The sequence below is a fragment of the Ooceraea biroi genome, chromosome 2 (assembly GCF_003672135.1).
Source record: "Ooceraea biroi isolate clonal line C1 chromosome 2, Obir_v5.4, whole genome shotgun sequence".
NCBI lineage: Eukaryota > Metazoa > Arthropoda > Insecta > Hymenoptera > Formicidae > Ooceraea > Ooceraea biroi.
Window position 1 is genome coordinate 1 of NC_039507.1, and position 21,523 is coordinate 21,523.

At 42.3% G+C, this 21,523-nt stretch overlaps 1 protein-coding gene across 1 annotated transcript; it reads left to right on the forward strand.

Annotated features, from left to right (window-relative positions):
* Positions 1 to 1,462: 1,462 nt before the first annotated feature.
* On the forward strand, positions 1,463 to 7,324 carry LOC113563604 (E3 ubiquitin-protein ligase Nedd-4-like). Its single transcript, XM_026975418.1, is given in 9 exon segments — positions 1,463 to 1,513; positions 1,610 to 1,761; positions 1,763 to 1,886; positions 1,964 to 2,022; positions 2,138 to 2,203; positions 2,283 to 2,512; positions 2,592 to 2,713; positions 2,889 to 3,528; positions 3,786 to 7,324. Coding segments are annotated over 8 exon segments (1,434 nt in total). The 5' UTR covers positions 1,463 to 1,513; positions 1,610 to 1,671; the 3' UTR covers positions 3,889 to 7,324.
* The last annotated feature ends 14,199 nt before the right edge of the window (positions 7,325 to 21,523 follow it).

Here is a 21,523-nt window from a genome sequence, read left to right on the forward strand (position 1 = left end):
TGTAGAAAATCTACCATTTATTTGTAAATATTGCTCCTCTTGTAAAGACATACGATATTATTTCTATGTAGTAATGCATTTGCGGGGATACAGGCATCGTTGTTTACTAAATTAGACTCTATACTAATTCTTTACGTCATATGATGTTTCTTCCTCGACGTCACGCACAAGACCTTTCGATTTTTAATATTGATTTTAATAAACTGTACGAGTGTATGCAATACTTTATTGTGTCTAAACATGTTTCTCACTGTTATTTTTCTTTTCCGTGCAAGAATGCGTTTAGATAACAGTGTAGCAAATAGAGAAATACTCTGATCAAATTAGTAGATACGTAATACTAGCGATTTAGTGTGTTGAACTTTGTGATACTGATAAGGTTCCAATTACTCAGAGAGCAAACCGGCATTTATCTGTGATACGTTCTTGAATGATTAAGAAAGGTTTCCACTTGCGTATATATACATGTATATCCAAGATATTTCTGAGATTGGTAAATTTATCTTTCCACACAATTCGTATGATTAGCATGCGGTATGTAGAAATTTGTGCATGTGTGTGTAAGGATGGTGAAGTTCTACGCGAGGACGATGAAGATTCGGAAGCAAGAGATTGTGAGGGTGGGGATCATAGGGGAGGGGGTATTGGGGATACTTCTTCAGACTCCGGACGTTCTGTCGATCAACGTGGCTACCTTAACGAATCTGAAGAACAGGTATTAATATATATGCAAAGTTATGTTCATTTTCGTTTTGAATGTAACGCTTTGATACGTAGATACATTTCTACTTATATGTGCTTGTTATTGAGTAAGTTATAGTGTGTGTAAGGTTTATTTTATGTATCATTTCGATTTGACATCCAGCTCTGAGCTAAAGCAATCCCACTTAAATTTCGCAGAAATTTCGTAATCGCAATCGTAACATTGAAGTAATTGTAATACATTTAAATATTTTAGTTAATTAAATTATTTAGTTAATTAAATTAAATTATTAGTCACTATAGAACTTGTGGAATTCTTTTTTCTGTTTTTTTCCTGTAATATATTATGTTAATTGTAAAACTCTTCTTGTACCTCTTCTTTTTCTTAGAAAATTTGTATTTTATAAGTTGTTATATAATGGTTTCAATCTGTTTTTTTATGTGTCTCTGCTTTTTTAGTATAATATCCACGTAGCATGCAGTTTAATATTTTTTTAGTTTGAAAGTTTCTCTTTGTGTTTAAAAGGCACGAATTGTTCTTGTTATTATCTCTCGTAAAAGTGCACAACAAGTACAAAAATACGCTTTACAGTAATAAAATCCTGCAATCGCGCGTATGTGAAACTACATTCGTCTGACTGAGATTACGTGCACCAGCTTGTTGTATTTATGAATATACGTATCAGTTTTACTTCAGCTACGTGCTTTACTTTACCGTAACATGTAATATGTAAAATATATTTTTGTGTTATATTTACAGACTGATGACAATGTTGATAGTCCCGCTGGTTCGAGACGTTCTTCAGAGCAAGTACGATCGATTATTTAACGTTTATTATACCGTTCCGTTAAATTATTTACAACGTTATCTAGTACCCGATTCTATCATTTCATCATAACTTTTTAGATTGAGAGTCCAAAACCTACTCTGCCTGTGTCTAATGACGAAGGTCTACCTCCGGTTGGGGTATGCAGGTAGCACCTAATGGTAGAATATTTTTTATTGATCACAATGAGAGAGCAACGACCTGGATTGATCCACGAACAGGACGACCAAGTTCCTATACCTAATCATATTGCACCGTCGACGACACCGAGAAGCGATTTAGATCAATTGGGACCGCTTCCAGAAGGCTGGGAGGAGAGAGTACACACGGACGGACGAATTTTCTTCATAGACCACAGTACGTGAAGATAGTACGATGATGAGAATATCGTGTCTTGAAATCTGTTCACATTTATACTCGATGTTTTGTTATAGACACAAGAACAACGCAATGGGAAGATCCACGCATGTCCAATCCTCAAATTGCCGGCCCGGTATGATTACAGATACCTTCTATCCATAATGAATCTTTTTATATATTTTTATGCAGAATACATGAGATGTTTTTAAGTGCATTTGATAGTTCAACGGGTTTATCAATTTTTTCAGGCTGTACCGTATTCCAGAGATTACAAACGCAAATACGAATATTTGAAATCGCAACTGAGAAAGCCTGTACGTAGATGAGTCTATATTAATTATAATTGATTATATTATGCATATATCTATGTGACCTCTTAATATCTTATTGCAGAATAATATTCCTAACAAGTTTGAGATAAAAGTGGGACGGAACAACATCCTGGAGGATTCGTACCGTATTATAAGTTCGGTCAACAGAGTTGACATTCTAAAGACGAAACTGTGGGTAGAGTTTGAAGGCGAGGTAGGCTTAGATTACGGTGGCCTTGCGAGAGAATGGTTCTTCTTGTTGTCGAAAGAAATGTTCAATCCATATTACGGGCTTTTCGAATATTCCGCAACGTAAGTGTAAAATTATCTTGGATTCCAAGATTTTCTAAAACACAACGACATAAAGATAATAAGTGTTTTTCGTTTCCAGAGACAATTATACATTACAAATTAATCCTTGCTCTGGCGTATGTAACGAGGAGCACTTGAATTATTTCAAGTTTATCGGACGTATAGCGGGAATGGCTGTTTACCATGGCAAACTTTTGGATGGTGCGCATAAATTTTGATATTAAAATATAATACGTTATAAGGGAATAATTATATTTTTATGTTTCGCGTATTTAATTCATAAATATATCGAATTATTGATTGCTTAACTCTTATATATATATATATATATATATATATATATATAAAATAAGTAAAATATGTGCATTTGTTTCAGCTTTCTTTATCCGACCATTTTATAAAATGATGTTGGGTAAACCGATCGACCTGAAGGACATGGAAAGCGTCGACTCCGAGTATTACAACTCTCTTCTGTGGATCAAAGAGAACGATCCCAGCGAATTGGAGCTGACTTTTTGTCTCGATGAGGAAAGCTTCGGCCATACGTCCCAGAGAGAGCTGAAGCCCGACGGTGCTAATATCCCTTTGACGGACGAAAATAAAGACGAGTATATAAGTTTGGTCATACAGTGGCGGTTCGTATCCCGCGTGCAGGAACAGATGAACGCCTTCTTGGAAGGATTCAATGCTCTTATACCACCGACATTGGTAAAGATATTCGATGAGCACGAGTTGGAGCTGTTAATGTGCGGTATACAGCATATCGACGTGAAAGACTGGAAGCAGAATACTTTGTACAAAGGGGACTATCACGCAAACCACATTGTCGTCCAATGGTTCTGGCGAGTCGTCCTATCGTTTAGTAACGAGATGCGTTCTAGATTATTACAGTTTGTAACTGGCACATCGCGTGTCCCGATGAACGGATTCAAAGAGCTTTACGGCAGTAATGGGCCGCAGTTATTCACCATTGAGAGGTGGGGTACACCGGAGAATTATCCAAGAGCTCATACATGGTGAGTCGCTAGATTTTAATCGGAGTAATTTAATAATTTTTAAAAATGTCTTGCTTTATAATTTGCTTTTTCTCAAAACTGCGTTCTACGCATTCTATGAACGTATATAATACAATTGCGTATTTCAAAAAATTATAAAATTATTATTATTGGCGAATCATCCTCTCGATTCGCTACGCTTTATCATTGGAATAATCTCTTGTGTATACATTTTTATCGTGTATAAAGCATACAACGGTGTGAATTGTTTTTTCCAGTTTTAATCGAATTGACCTTCCTCCGTATAAAAGTTATCAACAACTCAGGGATAAGCTAGTTAAAGCAATTGAAGGTTCTCAAGGCTTTGCTGGAGTCGACTAGCACGAACTACCTTTATTCATGATGATATCTGTAATATAATGTATATATTACATATACATATATCTATAGGTATACACAGAAAAGTATATTGTCTTAATATGATTATATCTATTTAAAGAATTCCCACACTTAAAGAAATCGATTTAATTGCTTCTTAATTGTGTGCAATAACATTGAAACGAGGTGAAAACAATACATTAAAAGATTCAAGTGATCGCTTAACTTTCCGAAATAATTTCAACAAGTCTTTCAGCATGTTACACACTTTTCAAATTACCAATTATATTTCATAAAAGCTATTTGCATAATCTGAGAAAAATGCAGCTGAAAACCTATAATTAAGTATTATATAACTAATCCACTTTTAAAGATATGCTATATTTTTACTATTGCAACCTCGGGATCTTTTGGAAGAAGTGATTTGGCTGCTGTAACAATGTGACGTGATATTGATTTGCTAATTGTTTATTCTCGTTTCTTGATAACATCAAAGTATTATTAAGAAATGGAGAGAGGTGCAAACCGTTTTAAAATGATATTGCAATTACATGAAAATGAAGTACAATCGATGTCATTCTGTGACTTGAAAGTAAAAGACAAATGTTATGTATCTGCACATATTTAATGCTATTCTTTTTGCTTCCAAGTCACAAGATATTAAAATAACATTAATTTTCTCGATATATTATTCGGAATTCTCAAAATTACATTTACCCAAATCTAAATTTTGCAAAGGAGATTACTTTTTCTCTGATAACATTTTAATTTATATCCTACTGATATCACGAAATACTGTAAAAAATAATGTTATTAATAGTCACTATTTTATAAAAAATTTCGTAGATATTGATTTATAATTTTAATTGTATTTTTATGGCACACCAAATTTCACTTCTTTCTTTTTCAGCTTTAACAACATACAAACTTTTAATGCTCCCTTTTCACTGTTTAATACTTGTGCAAAGGTGTTTATGCCTTTTGTTAAAGCAAAGGTGAAACGCTTGTTAGATATATTTTATGTGGATATATATAAATTTATGACTTATCTTTTTTTGTTCATATGTTGTTCCTTTTACAATTTTTTATGGTTAGCAAATGATGAAGAATAACATCGTATAAAAATAGTGTTATTCGAAAGCGTATACTTCTACGATGTACAGAAAAAGTTAAACACAGTTCTTTGTTACCGATTATGTTATTAGAAGAAAAGGCAAGAAAATATGTATAATCCAAAATAAAAAAAATATATAATTTTGTTAAAAAGTCTTACAATTAATTTTATATTAAAAAATGTAAGTTAGGGCAAAATTATTGTAAAGAAGAAAAACTCGATATTTTCTCTTAATATAAATAAAATAAATGATGCAGGATGTTACAAGTACTCTATAACAAACTCATTTATAATATCTCTCGATGAATTAATAAATACCAAATCAAATTGGCTACGGCTTGTATTATTAATTTACACCTTGCTTATTCTTCTAATTTAATAATGATTTAAGAATGTATGTTCTGCTCAGGTAGCATAATTATGTAAAATTTATTAAATGGCGGAACAAATTGATTATAAGATTATTTCCAACAAAATGTAATCGTTTGTATATTTCATTAGTATCCTGGTGTGTGATAAAACACTCCAATCGTCTCGAAAAATAATATAAACCTTGCTTCTGATTAATCAATGATCATTAGCAATGGCAAATAATAATCGCAGATGACAAAGTCGATGTCAGATACGATTGCCTACCTTGTATTATATAACACTTTTATTCACGAAATTATAACGTACATTCTAAATGACACGAAGTTGATATAACATTCCATCCTACATATTTGTACAGCTTATTTTATTGTAAAACAAATAAGTCCCGTTAGATAATAAATAACATTGTCACGGCAGAGATTTTGTGGCCTTAAATTTTGATTATGGAATTCTTTATTTTGATAAGTCTCTCGTTCATAAAATCTAGAGTTCCATTATTGCAAATTGCGCTAGCTGTTCGCAATGTACGGTTACGTAAATATCCTTTTCCACTTCTTCTCCATAGTAGACTTGCAGAGATATACGTGTGAATTTATATTCAATGTTCATCCTAGCTTATGAAAGATGACAAGTTTTATTCAGTGCAATATCTAATATGTTGCAAATTACGTGTAAAAAAATCTTAAGTTCGTTATTCGAATATTAAATAAAAAGGAAATTGCATATATAGTGCAGTTTTTTTCTAAATCTTCTTAAACTTCTTTACATTGGTGTCTTGAATATCTACGTAACATGATCGAGTAAATAACATCTTTTTTATCCTTCAGAATAATTTTATTTATTTCAAGATATGACATATATACGTATACGTGTATGAAAACCTTATTTCATACACAACATACATACTGTAAAATTCAAAATTTGCAATTGGTATAATCGAGTGATAAACACTGTATGTAATCAACGTTAAGTGGATTTATAGAATATTGTCCACTGTGATGCAAATACGATTTGAGGGACTCGAAAACTTTTGTAATTGAGTATGAGTAAATATGCCCTCTATTGCAGGTTCTTGTATTATATATCCCTATATAAAATGTTATAAATACTAAAGTAATGCTAAGGTGTATAATGAATTTCATCGCAATTGGTATCCTATATATCGCATAAACATTTTTATAAACAACGTGTTAAAATTGTATTTATCTGTAAATCGACGATGTCAAAAAGAAAAAAATAAGGAAGTTATTTAAATGTAGGTATTATCGGATAGAAGTTTTCTTTGAGAATGATGGCATTTATGCTTGATCTATATAAATATATTTAGCTCGTAAAATTTAATGCCTTATGATAATTATATCACGCATTGTAAAATATCGACTTAATGTTTGCATTATTATTTACCAGCGTAGCGATAAATTGAGCTTACTACGTCAGGTAGCTATTATTTGCCGTGTAAACCTAGTGTGTCTTTATTTATACGTCAATTTTCACTACCAATGTGTTTTCAATTTACGTGAATGAAAAGAGACTTAATTGTTTTTAAGCTAGCTCAATGTGACACACACCTACACAAATACACACACACCTATTTTATTTACATACTTATGTGCACAAACTGAAAGAAATGCGTGACTTAATTATGGAGCAAGTTGTATCGTATTAATTTCTATGTAAATATAACAAAAAATTATATATATATATATATATACGTTGTAATATATTAATTATATATATATAAAATTATATATATATATATAAATAAACGCTTCTATATCGCAGTTGCAACAAAAAGTACGTAAAAAATAAGCTTACCGTGCTACGGCTCTTGCGTTACGATTATTAATTACTAACGAAATACGGTGGAGTTTTCAACAGTGGCAAGTTATGTTCTTATATAATATTGTGGAGAACCAAACTATATATGCAAATAAATTATATTAAAAAGTTGGATATACCATGTACATTTTTCACTACAAAAAATGACGTTTCATTTTTATTGCATAATAATTATCCCACAACTCCCTCTCTGTTTTTACATCTTGCAAGAAACATATTGGATCCTATATTGCAATGAATCCAATAACTAGTATTGTTCAGAAAATAATAACTGATATTCCAATTACTCAAAGTGCACGAATGTTCCTGCGATCCGCGCGATTCAAATATCCCGCCTAGCGCTGCGGCTTCGAGTACGCCGGCGCGCCGCCGGATGCCGCTAGTCGCGGGCACATCCGCAGAATCAAAAAAGACAGTTGTGAAGTGTAATGTCGCACATCGATTCGGCGGCCCGCGTCGAGCCCGAAAAAAACTTTCCTTTTCCGCGTTCCACCGGGGCTCCGGCCGTGTCCGTGCTCGTGACAAAGCCGCGCGTTGATCCACCGTCTAACGTTGACGCGCGCGTACGCGCGTGGTGCGGTGAACGTAAGTGACTCCGATCGAATCGGCCGTCGTGCACCGAACCGTCGTGCTGATGGAAACGTGACTGTCTCTCGGTTGTGCGGTGCTTCGTGTCACTGTCAGCAGCAGCAGCAGCAACGGCAACCGTGACGGCGGCAGCAACTACACCAGCGACAGCAACCCCCTGCAAACCCGAGCCCTCCGTCTCTCGCGAGCCGTGTCATCGACACCGAGGGAGGCAGGTTCGGCGTGTTGACAACGGCCGCGCGGTGGAGGTCACTGCATCGCGGTGAGTACATCGGATTCCGCTTTCGCGCATTAAATTCGACATTCTCGCGTCGGCGGCACACGCCTCGCCGGCGATCCAGAATCTCGTTCGCGGCGCTCCCTCGTCGCCACGAACGGGCGAACGCCGCCGACCGGCCGTCCGGGGTTCATTACACCCTCGGGCGACGAGCGAGTGTACGCGACGTACGTCGCGAGCATCGCGTTTCGATAATCGCGCGGCGACCGGTTCCGCGCGATATTCAGGCGGCTGATTTTGCGGGGAATTTTCGAGCGCTCTGAAGGTGTGCGCGGATCGTCGTTCGCGGCGACGTTCACGACGTTCGTGCTGCGTGCTCCTTCGCAGGCACGGTGCTCCCATCTCGTACGCTCTCGCGATCGATTGACGCTTCGAATTTCAGTGCCTCGTGCGAGGGCAATGAAGCGCAAGTTAAAGGCCTCTCCTCGCGGACTCTTTAACGTAATGAACATGCGGGTGCATGTGTGTGTCGCTCGAGAACAGGGTAATCCTCTTGTACTGCAGCCATGATGTTTATACGCTTAGGTAACGTTACAATCAGCTAATGCGCTGCGTTTAAGGTTCTTTTTGTACTCCTGCGAACAGCAGAGAATTATTCTAGGAAACTATATGAATAAATGTCTTGCAAATATGTAAGGCGATAATTGGGTAATTATTCGTCAACCTTATTTATTCAAACATTTGTTCGCAATCTGTGCGAAGCATTAAGATATTCTATATTTTATTAATAACACGCATCAAGGTTTATTCAAAACTACCATCAAAAATACTTTTATGTAAATATTTAATGCTGCAAAATTGTCCCACTTCATTAAATTATTTGAGAATATATTTTCCATACGAATCCGAATATAATTATTGAAGTCAAAATACATATAATTATTATGTTAAGAATAATCAATATCTTCTTTATTCATTAATCACGTACATGAAAACGAATGAGAGAGAATCTACGCATATAAAGAAGTACGTATATAGTAGACGTATATAGGCCAGACTTTATTTTGCATACATTAACGTTTATGAAGCTACGCTCGTACTAAACTGTTAGAATTTTAATATAAATACGAAAGTACGCATGGGAAAGTAGTACATAATAAAATAATTGTAGACGTTAATTAATAAATCGGGAGTTAAAATAATCAATCGGTCCTGCTACGATATTATACTGAGGATACATTTGTCATTTATTTCATCCGATGTTCGTTGTTAGCGTTTTGTCAGTGCAATGTATCCAAGAGAAATTTTCTACACCATTATTATATCATGTCAAGCATTATATCATCTGCATGTCAATAATGCTATTTGTAATACACAAGTGTCACGTAATGAATATCGGACAAAACGCTCTTACGCTCGCTTACAGTATTCCTTTTGTTATCTGTCACATTAATAATTCATATTCTGCATTAATATCTCGGTAAATCTGTGTTTGTCATCCGCTCCTTATAAACCAACATTACTATTGATTCCAAAATTTAAAAAAAACTTAAATATATTTACCACAAACTTGGTTTTCAGATCGCAGTAACAGCGATTTATTCTCGACGTTTTATTTGTTTAATCATCGTAAGATCAATAAAAACCATATTCAATTACGTTGCTCCGAAGTGAGCGATTGCATTCACAATATTCGTTCGTTTGTATCGGCAGCTTTTGCGAGATGTATGTGTTCGCAGCATCTTCGAGTCCTTGCGAAGAGGAACTGTCGCGTCACAATTGCAAGTTCGGTCATAGATAATCTTTAATGGGCGAAACGTGACATCTACAATGTCATTTTCTCTGTGCAGGGTGATTCTTTGATCGCGATAAAACGAGGAGAGCGCCGCTCGTAAATATCCGGCGCCGTGCACATCGCAAAATTATGTCGTCGGGGGAATCACGTTCCGCAACGCGGATGCCGATGGTGTTGCTGTGCACGGCATGGTGGTATTATGGTACACCTGGAGTGGCGTCCGTTCATTCCGTCGCGTTCGCATCCTCGGACACGTTTCTGAATTTTAATCTAAATTCTTGTTTAGTTCTCGGCGCCCATCGCCTTTTTCTTTCGTCCTTGGCGGCGCGACGACGATCCCTCCCTCGTCGGGGAATTCGCCGGAGTCTGCCGTTTCCTTTTTCCGGTTGCCAGCGAGCATTTACGTATTTAAGCATGGATCATGGACAAGTCATAATTACGGGAATTCTCGGAGAACTGATCGGAAAAATAGCACGACGTTATCTCCAATCGAACTCGCATTTCGTTCACTCCCGAATGTGTCGCTGTTCTCGAAGCCGCATTGGTGCACAGTGACGCAACTCGACAGATAGAAAACGTGACTTTCCCTTCTTCTCGTAAAATGTTTCTCGAATAATGCGTTTTGAAGTGTCCCGAACGTGGAGAAATGGGGAAGAAATTGTCTAAAAATTAATGTCCGTCCGTCTCGAATGTTGAGCACGTGTTGCTGAAAGTAAAACTGCACAGTCCAGTTTCTTTTGCTTTCGCGATTTATATCGAATATCGATTCATTGGGATACTGACGATCTCAGATTCCGACGTTATCTCTTTTTACATTGATTCTCATTAAATGTCGTTGATAATGTTTGACAAGTTTTTAAGGAAGTGGTAGCACGACATTGCGAATGGGAACACGAATATCTGAAGCAAACGTATAGGACTTAGCTTCAATGGCATTATTAGCTTCGTGATGGCGAGGTTTCAACTCCGATTTGCTCTGTACGTGACAATACTATACCCGTTGGTCATGGTTGGCGCGATACTATTAACAGGCGCGTGTCTCTATTTCATATCGCGATAACGCCGCGCCGCGTTGAGCGGACATTAAGAATGCGGTCCGAATGGCTGAAAGGGCCTCGGGCGAAAGGGACGAATTAACAGGCAGCTGGTGGACTGCAATGAAATGGCACGATAAACGCGCTAATACTGTGTCGACTCGCGCGAGAGCGGCTGCGGAAACCGCGAAAACCAGGAAAACCGATAGACGGAACACACGGAGAGACGGGGGAGGCGAGGCGCCGCGACAAAGCCGAAAGTTATCCTAGATTACAATTTGCTTGCACAAAGCGCCGACGTCCCTGATCAAATGAGTTATTATGCGGCAGCACGACGATCAGTTGCAAGCAAGACAGTGGACGCGCGCGCGCATGCTTTTGATCCACTCGATGTCGTCACCATTGTGCGCGGAATGCTGCAGCGTCGTGTAATAATAAAGTCACCGGACTGACCTCACCCAGCTCTCACCGGGAAATTAGTGTAAGAGGTGAAAAATAAATAGGAGACTGCCTTAGATTTGAACTCGAACTCTCCGGGATCCCTGGTTCACACGCCTAGGTCTTAGGCCGTACGGCCAATACTCCTGCTGTTGTGATCAACTTGTTTTCATTCCGATCCTCTATACGACCTGTCAGTCTCGACTATCTTTCCAGATCTTACAGCTCGGCCAGCCTGACATTACATTCGTCCCCGAATGTCTCCAAATCGTCGGTTCACTCCTCTGAGTCCCTCCCAATCTCCATGTTGGTTCACTCCTCTGAGTCCGTCCCGACCTCCATGTTCAGGCTTCACTACCGGCCAGCTGCTTCTCAACTCCCTCCTCTCCGAGGGGTAGCGGATGAATCTCAACTGTCTTCGAGGGGTAGCGGATTTTATCCCACTTCTGAATTGTAAGAGGCGAAAAATAACTAGGAGATTGCCTTAGATTTGAACTCGAACTCTCCGGGATCCCTGGTTCACACGCCTAGGTCTTAGGCTGTACGGCCAATACTCCTGCTGTTGTGATCAACTTGTTTTCATTCCGATCCTCTATACGACCTGTCAGTCTCGACTATCGTTCCAGATCTTACAGCTCGGCCAGCCTGACATTACATTCGTCCCCGAATGTCTCCAAATCGTCGGTTCACTCCACTTGAGTCCCTCCCAACCTCCATTTTTGGTTCACTCTTCTAAGTCCCTCCCAACATCCATTTTTGATTCTCTTCTGAGTCCCTCCCAACCTCCATGTTGGTTCACTCCTCTGAGTCCCTCCCAATCTCCATGTTGGTTCACTCCTCTGAGTTCGTCCCGACCTCCATGTTCAGGCTTCACTACCGGCCAGCTGCTTCTCAACTCCCTCCTCTCCGAGGGGTAGCGGATGAATCTCAACTGTCTTCGAGGCGTAGCGGATTTTATCCCACTTCTGAATTGTAAGAGGCGAAAAATAACTAGGAGATTGCCTTAGATTTGAACTCGAACTCTCCGGGATCCCTGGTTCACACGCCTAGGTCTTAGGCTGTACGGCCAATACTCCTGCTGTTGTGATCAACTTGTTTTCATTCCGATCCTCTATACGACCTGTCAGTCTCGACTATCGTTCCAGATCTTACAGCTCGGCCAGCCTGACATTACATTCGTCCCCGAATGTCTCCAAATCGTCGGTTCACTCCACTTGAGTCCCTCCCAACCTCCATTTTTGGTTCACTCTTCTAAGTCCCTCCCAACATCCATTTTTGATTCTCTTCTGAGTCCCTCCCAACCTCCATGTTGGTTCACTCCTCTGAGTCCCTCCCAATCTCCATGTTGGTTCACTCCTCTGAGTTCGTCCCGACCTCCATGTTCAGGCTTCACTACCGGCCAGCTGCTTCTCAACTCCCTCCTCTCCGAGGGGTAGCGGATGAATCTCAACTGTCTTCGAGGCGTAGCGGATTTTATCCCACTTCTGAATTGTAAGAGGCGAAAAATAACTAGGAGATTGCCTTAGATTTGAACTCGAACTCTCCGGGATCCCTGGTTCACACGCCTAGGTCTTAGGCTGTACGGCCAATACTCCTGCTGTTGTGATCAACTTGTTTTCATTCCGATCCTCTATACGACCTGTCAGTCTCGACTATCGTTCCAGATCTTACAGCTCGGCCAGCCTGACATTACATTCGTCCCCGAATGTCTCCAAATCGTCGGTTCACTCCACTTGAGTCCCTCCCAACCTCCATTTTTGGTTCACTCTTCTAAGTCCCTCCCAACATCCATTTTTGATTCTCTTCTGAGTCCCTCCCAACCTCCATGTTGGTTCACTCCTCTGAGTCCCTCCCAATCTCCATGTTGGTTCACTCCTCTGAGTTCGTCCCGACCTCCATGTTCAGGCTTCACTACCGGCCAGCTGCTTCTCAACTCCCTCCTCTCCGAGGGGTAGCGGATGAATCTCAACTGTCTTCGAGGCGTAGCGGATTTTATCCCACTTCTGAATTGTAAGAGGCGAAAAATAACTAGGAGATTGCCTTAGATTTGAACTCGAACTCTCTGGGATCCCTGGTTCACACGCCTAGGTCTTAGGCCGTACGGCCAATACTCCTGCTGTTGTGATCAACTTGTTTTCATTCCGATCCTCTATACGACCTGTCAGTCTCGACTATCTTTCCAGATCTTACATTAGTTTGTCGCCTTACGTTCACCGGGAATCGAATCCGAAGGACTCGTCGTCATCGTTGTCGTTGGCGCCGAGTTACCTACCCCAGAAATCCCGGGACGGAATGACGCGTGAAATTATTAAGAGACGTCGCAGATGTTGCGAACAGTTAGAGAAGATAGCGCGGTAAAAGTCGATAAGGGAGCCTGGCAGTAAAAGAGATGCTGGGAAGCACCGTATATTTTTATCTGAATAATATATATTGATTTCTTTGCACATTTCGCTGTCTGTGGCGCGACGTTTGCTGGTGGATTCATATTTTTGACGCAGCTTCCGAGAGACACGGCTCAATAGTCCACCGTTTCGGTATTTCCGTGTAGACGTGATTCGCGTTATGCCATATAATAGTATTATTATATAATATTTACAATTAATGATAGTGGAAACGCAGTCAGGGAACGGTAAAATGATAGTGAATTTCGGTACGCGTAAGCCCGGCTTTGCCGCAGTCACGGACGACAAACGAACCCGCACAGCTAAATTACTTATTACTCCAATTAGTTTATTAATTGTAGCCAATGTAACTACCATTGTTACAACTACCGTTTAATCTAGCATATTCCCATAATCCACGTCGAATATTGTACCGTTAATTCTTTCAGGACTGAACGATTCTCTCGTTGCATTATCCACGAAACGTATTATAAATGCACACACGTCACACACAATTCACATACATAATTAAAAGAGAGAGAGAGAGAGAGGAGCGTCGCAATCGTATCTACATTGCAACAGCGTTCTCATGAAAATGTGCATCATCCATGGCAGCGCAGCTTTTGGATCGTTAAAATACGGCCGTGGACGACTTGGCGCAATTGAACGAATTTCATCCTACGGGCGCAATCACGTTAAGAATTCCCGTCCCAAACGGAACAGCTATAATCGCGCGACGGCTTAAGAGAGCATTCCTGGGGGCGAGCGTGGGTTTTTCCGATTTTTCTCCCTGCCATTGCGGGACTCCCCGTGTAACACTAATACACGGTACGTGCTCGGGCCGAACAAAAGCGTCTCGCGTCCCCCCGGTCGTCTCATCGGGCGTCGACACGACTCCGTCGTTACCCCACGATTGTCCCGGGCGCATCCACGGAATATTTATCAATGCCGTGCCATCCACGGTGTCCCGGTCCCGGGCCGCAGAGCGTCTTTAATAACGGGCGCCGCGCGCGATGCAGGACCGTATTGATTTTGAGGCCAAGGTGCGCCGCAAGGCAGCTTCCACGACTCGCCGATGTGTGCCTGTGCCCTGCGTTTGTGCACGTACGTGTGTGTGCCAATGGATATTAACCCTCGGACGTGGTCCTGTCTCGGGCGTGCACGTCTGTACCGATGTGCGGAAAATGAAATTCCGGATCGGTAACGCGAGATGCGCGCGAATGGTATCGCGGAACCAGTCCAATCAGTGCTGGGCTCTCGGTATCGAAAGTTTGTTGTACCGATAGTTTGCCGAGTCTAGTTTAACGATTCGCCGTTCTCTTTTGGATTATAGTTTTCATGCAAAAAAAGATTTGCTCTGACTGAAATTTCGTTGAAGAAGGAGGAAATCTGCTTTAGTCTCCGCTTTCCTGATTTTCGTCGCACGCCGAACACGATGGTACTGATACGCGAAATGTCGAACGAGAAAGAGGATGATGTTGCTACGTTCAAATTGCTACTCGTTTCACTGTTGGACCAGGATACGAGTCAGTCGTCGTGCTCCATGCGCTTCAGCGGATTATGATGGAAAAGGATCCAGAGACCGTGTCGTTCGTTCGGCAACGTTCGTCGTGACGTTCAAAAAGCTGCGTAAAAACGCGTCGCGCGTCGCGTACGCGGGCTGCATACAAGGTGTCCGCTGCGCGAGTTGGTCGTCGCACTGGAAATTGCATAATGCAAGCCCGCTGGTGAAAATGCAGCCCGGGCGCGTTTTTATTTTCTCTCGTCGCCGGCGACGGCATGTAAGTTTCACGAGCTGCGCACGAGCCGGATTTGTAAGGAACATCGTCGTGCGCGCGGCTTTCGCACGATTTCGACGCGACGCCGCTCTTTTGCGTCTTTTTTTTCCACCCTTACTTTTCCCTCTCTTTTCCCCTGTGACGCGTTCTCCCCCATATATTTCGCACGCCTCACAAATATCGCATCACGTCGGCGCGAAGTTGCGTATGTGCATGCCGAAAATTGGAAATATCGCGCTGTTTATTATCGGGGATGGGATGATGTATCAGTCGCGCGCTCCGCCTCTTACGGAAACGGCGTCTTATGTCGATTTTTCAGGGGAAAAATTGGATACCGTCGCTGACGCGCGACATAAATAAAATCAGATAAAATATCGTCCGCCGCCTGCCGCCGTTCGTTTCATTTCCATCGTCCCCGCCGCGGCCTGAGGAATGGCACTCGACGTTTCCGTTGCGCGATTTCTGAATAGCCAGGCTGTACTCCGCTCGCTCTCAAACGCCACGCGATTCCTCGTCGATCTCTTTCTCTCTCTTTATGTACGGAGAGTCTCAGAAGTCGCTTTTTAATCAGGCCGTGCGCCCTGGGATCATAGACGCCGACTAGATGCAAACGAAATCATTCCACCACATGTATCTCAGTTTTGACATTGTAAACGCTTGAAAAGTTCGATTAAATTGACAAATGCACGTGAAAACCTTATCTTTCGGTTCACTCAAAGTGGATTCACCTTCATCGAAATTTTAATTCGGTCTCCAGTTTTCGCGACATGTGATATTGAAAATTAAAAAGTTGGCGAAAGAGAGAGAGGACAGGACGGCGGCCAATCAAACTTTCGCCGAGGAAAAATCGACTCGAAATTCGCCAAGTTTTCAAGTATACTCGGCGAACATCCGCCCGCCCGGCCGAATAAGTCGTATAAGTTTCCGGGACGACGAGCGAGGGGGTGTATCGTCGTCGCGACTTTACCCCAAGCATTCCCGTGTCGTGGACGTAGCGTTGCAGCATTCGCGCCGCACGCTCGCGGGGCCAACTTCGGTTACGCGCGGTAAACTTGGAAACGGCCATTCACGTCGTAATCCCATAATGCATCCTTCGCATGCAGCAGCCGGATCGTCGTGCTCGCTCGTTCTTTGTCTCGTTTCTCCCTTCGGAGTTTCCCTCCGCGTCAATGCTTCCAAGTCTCGATACGTTTCGCCGGCCGGTCAATCGTTATCGTCGATCCTCCCTTTCGTCTCTCCTTTCGCTCGGCGGACGAGCAGGCGGGCCTTTGTGCTCTCGCATCGGTGATTCACCGTCGCGCGGCTGCGATAACAATATTTTGCCGACCCGATAACACGATCTTGCCGGACAAAGAGAAGGAGCGTGGGCGTTCTTTAAACCGTTCCTCCGTCTGCTCGTTCGTTCCTTCATTCGTCCGTCGATGATGGTCCGTTCGTCCGCACATCCGTTTCCTCGGCCCCTTGCCTCCGCACGTCCTCGTGGGTCGACGTTTTTCGATACGGCCGGACACACGCGGATAAGCCCTGCTGTCTGAGGATGCAACCGTATAGTTTCAGCATCGTCGTCGTCTCGCCGCCGCTTCTCCGAGGAAGAAATATTATTATCCGCGTGCAGGACCATCCGCTGCGGAGATACGTTGCGCACGAAAAACTTGGCTCCACTTTGTGCCGGTCTCTCTGAAAAATAATCGGATAAGTGTTGGAATTTAGTGCCGAATTTTTCTACCCCCGGAAAAAGTAAAGTTTCACGAGAGCCCTTCATGCGTCCTGGATGCAATCAATTTTCCGTGCGGTGACCGACTCGTACACACGGACGTGTATATCACGTCGTTCTAGCGCGACGGTTAAAACGCTCGGATATCTCGGCTGGACGTCTGAATACCGTCAAGTTCCAGTGGAGTTCCTGTGTACACCGGAGCGAGAAGACAGTTCAAATAATTTGTAGTTGGGAAGAAAGTAATCAGACTCGCATTCTTAAGATCGTGCGATACCCTAAGTTCGTCGGGCCGCGCCTCGCACTCTTAAGTTTGTTTCGCAGTTGTCGAGCGACTCTCTCTTTCTCTCTCTCTCTCTCTCTCTCTCTCTCTCTCTCTCTCTCTCTCTCTCTTGCTCCAGCCAACGCCGTTATTGAGCTACCGTTGGGAGTTAAGGAAAACGCGCGAAGTTAGAAATTGGTATACCGAGGCTGAGCTATCGACAGGGTTTAAATGTTGCGGTATCTCGACGAACTTTTGCCGTACTCGACGCCGTACAGGCAAAAGTGGATGCACGCGCGAAAACGCCCGGCGATGTAACACAAAAAGGAAAAAAGAAAGAATAAAAAAAAAGAAGCTTATCGCACAAATAACCCTTTTTCTACGAGCGTCATTTACGAGCGTAGTCATTTGCGTCGTTTGTAAAAACCTATTCTAGCCTCTCTCTCTCTCTTTCTTTCTCTCTCTCGCTACTACATTAAGTTGCCTGATCCATCCGTGGAAATGCCAGAGACGTTAACCGACTCCCCGAGAAAATTTTCTTCTATTGGAGAATGGAACTTTGCTCGCTGTACGGTTCACGGTTGTCACATCTTTAACATCGCAATCGGGGAAACTGCGGAAACTTGCGGAACGTGCAAATTAGAAGTTTAAGCGAAAAACGTCATCCCTCGGGTGATTTACGCGCGTCCCATTTCGATGATCGCGCGGAAGGGCGTCTTAAACACGAGCGTGCGGGCTAGTTTAAATAAAAAGAAAGATAGCGTTTTGTATTAAATTTTTATTTTTATCTGGCAGTTGTATCCCGGATGGAAGCTCGTATACGCGATGCGTATACAAACTATGCAAACGCAAACAGATATCAATTAAAAGTGTTCGAATGGTTATCAAAACTGCCATATGAACCTAGCGTTTTATAGACACCCTGTGTAGAGCGTTCAAAGTTCAACGGCCCTACAAGTCTCTATCGTCACGCTATAGAGTAGAAAAAAAAAGTACGCAAATGCAGCGATGTATTGCGCCCGCCGGCAAAAAAGAGCTATCGTGGAAAAAAAAACCTTATCGCACCGGCAAAAACCTTTTTTTCGCGCCACCACCATTTACGAGCGGAGTCATTTGCGTCGTTCATAAAAAGCGATTCGAGTTTTTCGCATTGGGTCACCTCGAACCGTCCGTGAAAATACGCGAGACGTTACCCGACTCCCAGAGAAAATTCTTCTCGTCGGGAGAAAAAAGAGAAAGAACTTTGTTCACCACAAAGAGCGAAGGAAAGGGGCGAAGAAAAATAAGAGGGATAAAAAGGTGAAGGAGAAGCAAGCACCCCGACGAAAGCGCAATCTTATTGTTAAGCATGTGCAATAGTCCGCCGCACTTTATCGCGCGCGTATAAAATCGCTCGTTCTGAATTAGATCAATTTTTTATCTGAAGCCTGCAGCCACATTAATTTACAATGCACTATTGAAGACGTATATACGTTTTTCTCTCCTAAATAATAATAATCGTTTCAACAATGGGCGCTATTGTGAATTGTTAATTATCGTAAGCAACAATATGTTTCCGTTACTGCAAATAACACATTCTCTTTTCCATTTGTCATTTCATGTGCTTGGATATGAAACTTTTAAACTTTAATTGTCCTTGACCGTGCGACGACCGGTTCTAAGATGCACATTATCTCTTTCGGCCGTCAACTCCCCTGTTCGGCTCTATTTCGAAATTACGGGGGTGCTGAGAAATCGGGTTCTAAAATGCGATGTCTAGTCTAATCGAATTAAGGAATCACTTCTGTCAAAACTCATTTTGTCAATAACATTATTTTAAATAAAATCAGTTTACAAAATTAAACGTGATTATATTTTCAAAGAAATTTAGACAAATGATATCGATGTTATATTGAAACGATACTCGTCGCCGATATAAATTATAAATCGCTTCATGAAAAGTATAATGTGCATATGACATATATGTGTATATGTGCTAGATATGACAGAAATGTTCTTCCGACTCGAATTCGCGTTGAGATATTATACTGCACTATTAATCGACGATCAGATATCATGTGCATATTCATTCATAAGTGTGGACCAGGGGGTCTATTACGTATCTCTTCACGGAGTGAAAATATGAAAAATGAGCAAATTTACTAGAATATTTATAATTTAATTGGTCAACACCTAGTGAATTTGCTCACTTTTCGCATTTTCACTCCGTGAAGAGATACGTAATAGACCCCCTGATGTATAAAGCGACAATCGAAATTGTCTGTCACATTATGCTATGTTCACATTTTCAGAAAACTGGTGTTACTTCATTTTTCAACGAATAGATGGCCGGCATATCGGTCGAGCCTTTACGCGAACGAGATTGCGGCTTGTCGATACCGTAACGGCAAATCTGATAGTGTCGCGCAGTGTCCGACGTCGTGAGAGTGACGTCGGTCATGACGAATCACTTATCCCTGAATTTATTGATTTATCACGCATGCAGATACGCGAAGATCCCCGCGAGTTTTCCGCGCTCCAGTAAGCCGCTCCGACCTGCGGCTCCGATTTTCACGGTCGCCTATTTACGGTCCCGATAACTCGGCGCACGCCGCATATATAACTTATCTGGTAACGGTAGGCGCGTATATATTGCTTATCAGAGAGGAGAGGCTGAGGTCTCTCCCGAAAATGGATGCAATTCCACGGGCGTACCGAGCGTTCCGCTCGCGTTTAGCGCCGCGATCTTCCATCCGTGGCTACATACGTGTGCGCATACATAGCCCCAGTCCGAGTCTAATATCGCGTTTTGCCTCCCTTCGCCCGTTGCTTGGTTTGCTTCGTTCTCTCCTCCTCTTTACCTGCGTCTCTGTCTTCCTCTCTCTCTCTCTTCTCTCCCTCTGTCTTCTCTACCTTCAGTTTCGCTTCGGTCGCACTATGTACATAAGACAACACCCGTTACTAGTTATAGCACACATTACCTTCATGTTTGCCGATTGCGGTGTGGCGAATTGCACTCTCTGTGATGCAGTGCGTGCGTTCGCGCGATCATTAAAAGTGCGCGCGACCGCGACGCGCGTACTGCGCTTACCCATGCGATAATACGCATAATATAACGTAATTGCGGCGCGCTGCTCTCGTTAGCTGCCGTCGGTTTTCTCCGCGTTCCTCGTGCATTTCGTGATTTTTCAATAGTATTTACCGGTCAGAAAGGGGAAAGGGAGGGAGAGAGAGAGATAATAATCGAATCTCGAAGTTGTCTCGCTATTTCCTCGAAGCTCGTGAATTCATAATGAATGTTAACGTTCCGTCTTGTCGAGAAACTGATCCACCGGTATTTTTCCAAATTTTTCGAGAATTAGATCGCGTCTTCGCGCCACGGATACTGATCATTTTCAATCAACCTAAAAGCTCGGAAACTACGCAACGCGGACCATTCAGGTCGATTTATAAAGGATTGAGATTTAAAAGGCTCACTTTTTGCGTCGTGCGACTTTAGCGGACGTGCTGGACGGTGAAAAAGCGGCGGGAAAGCCCGTAACCGCAATGCGGACGTTTCGCGAGCCTACGAGCGTCGAGGTTCGATAAAGAGCACCGGCAGCGGCGGCGCAATAAAATTCGCTGATTTAAAGGGCCCGGAATTTTACTTCCAGATACAACGTGCCGATCGATCCGCACTCGCGGAAAGTCCCTCGTGATTCGATTACGCACGAGTGCGCGATGCGAAAACATCGGCGACGTGCGACTCCTCGCCGCGGCACGCTTCGATTTTATTTCCCGCGCGCAACAATTTATTACCGCTCGTGAATAAACTAATTCTCCCGCTGCCGAAAACTCGTCGTCCTCGTGCTAACTTTTCCCACTCTCTGCCGGAAAACACTCTCGTCACCCACTACCCGCTCCGCGATTCCGAGTTTATCACTCACTCTGGAACTCGTTGACGTTTCGCAGCTTTTAAAAAACAAGTTTTTCTCGCTTTCTCCGGACATGGAGAGAGAAAGACAGAGAGAAAAAGAGGGAGAGAGAGACGGAGAAGGAGGCGGAGAAAAGGAAGATAGAGAGAGAAGGAGAGGAAGGAAAAAGTCAGTCAGGATTTTCGATCGCAACATCGTATCGTTTTCCGTTGC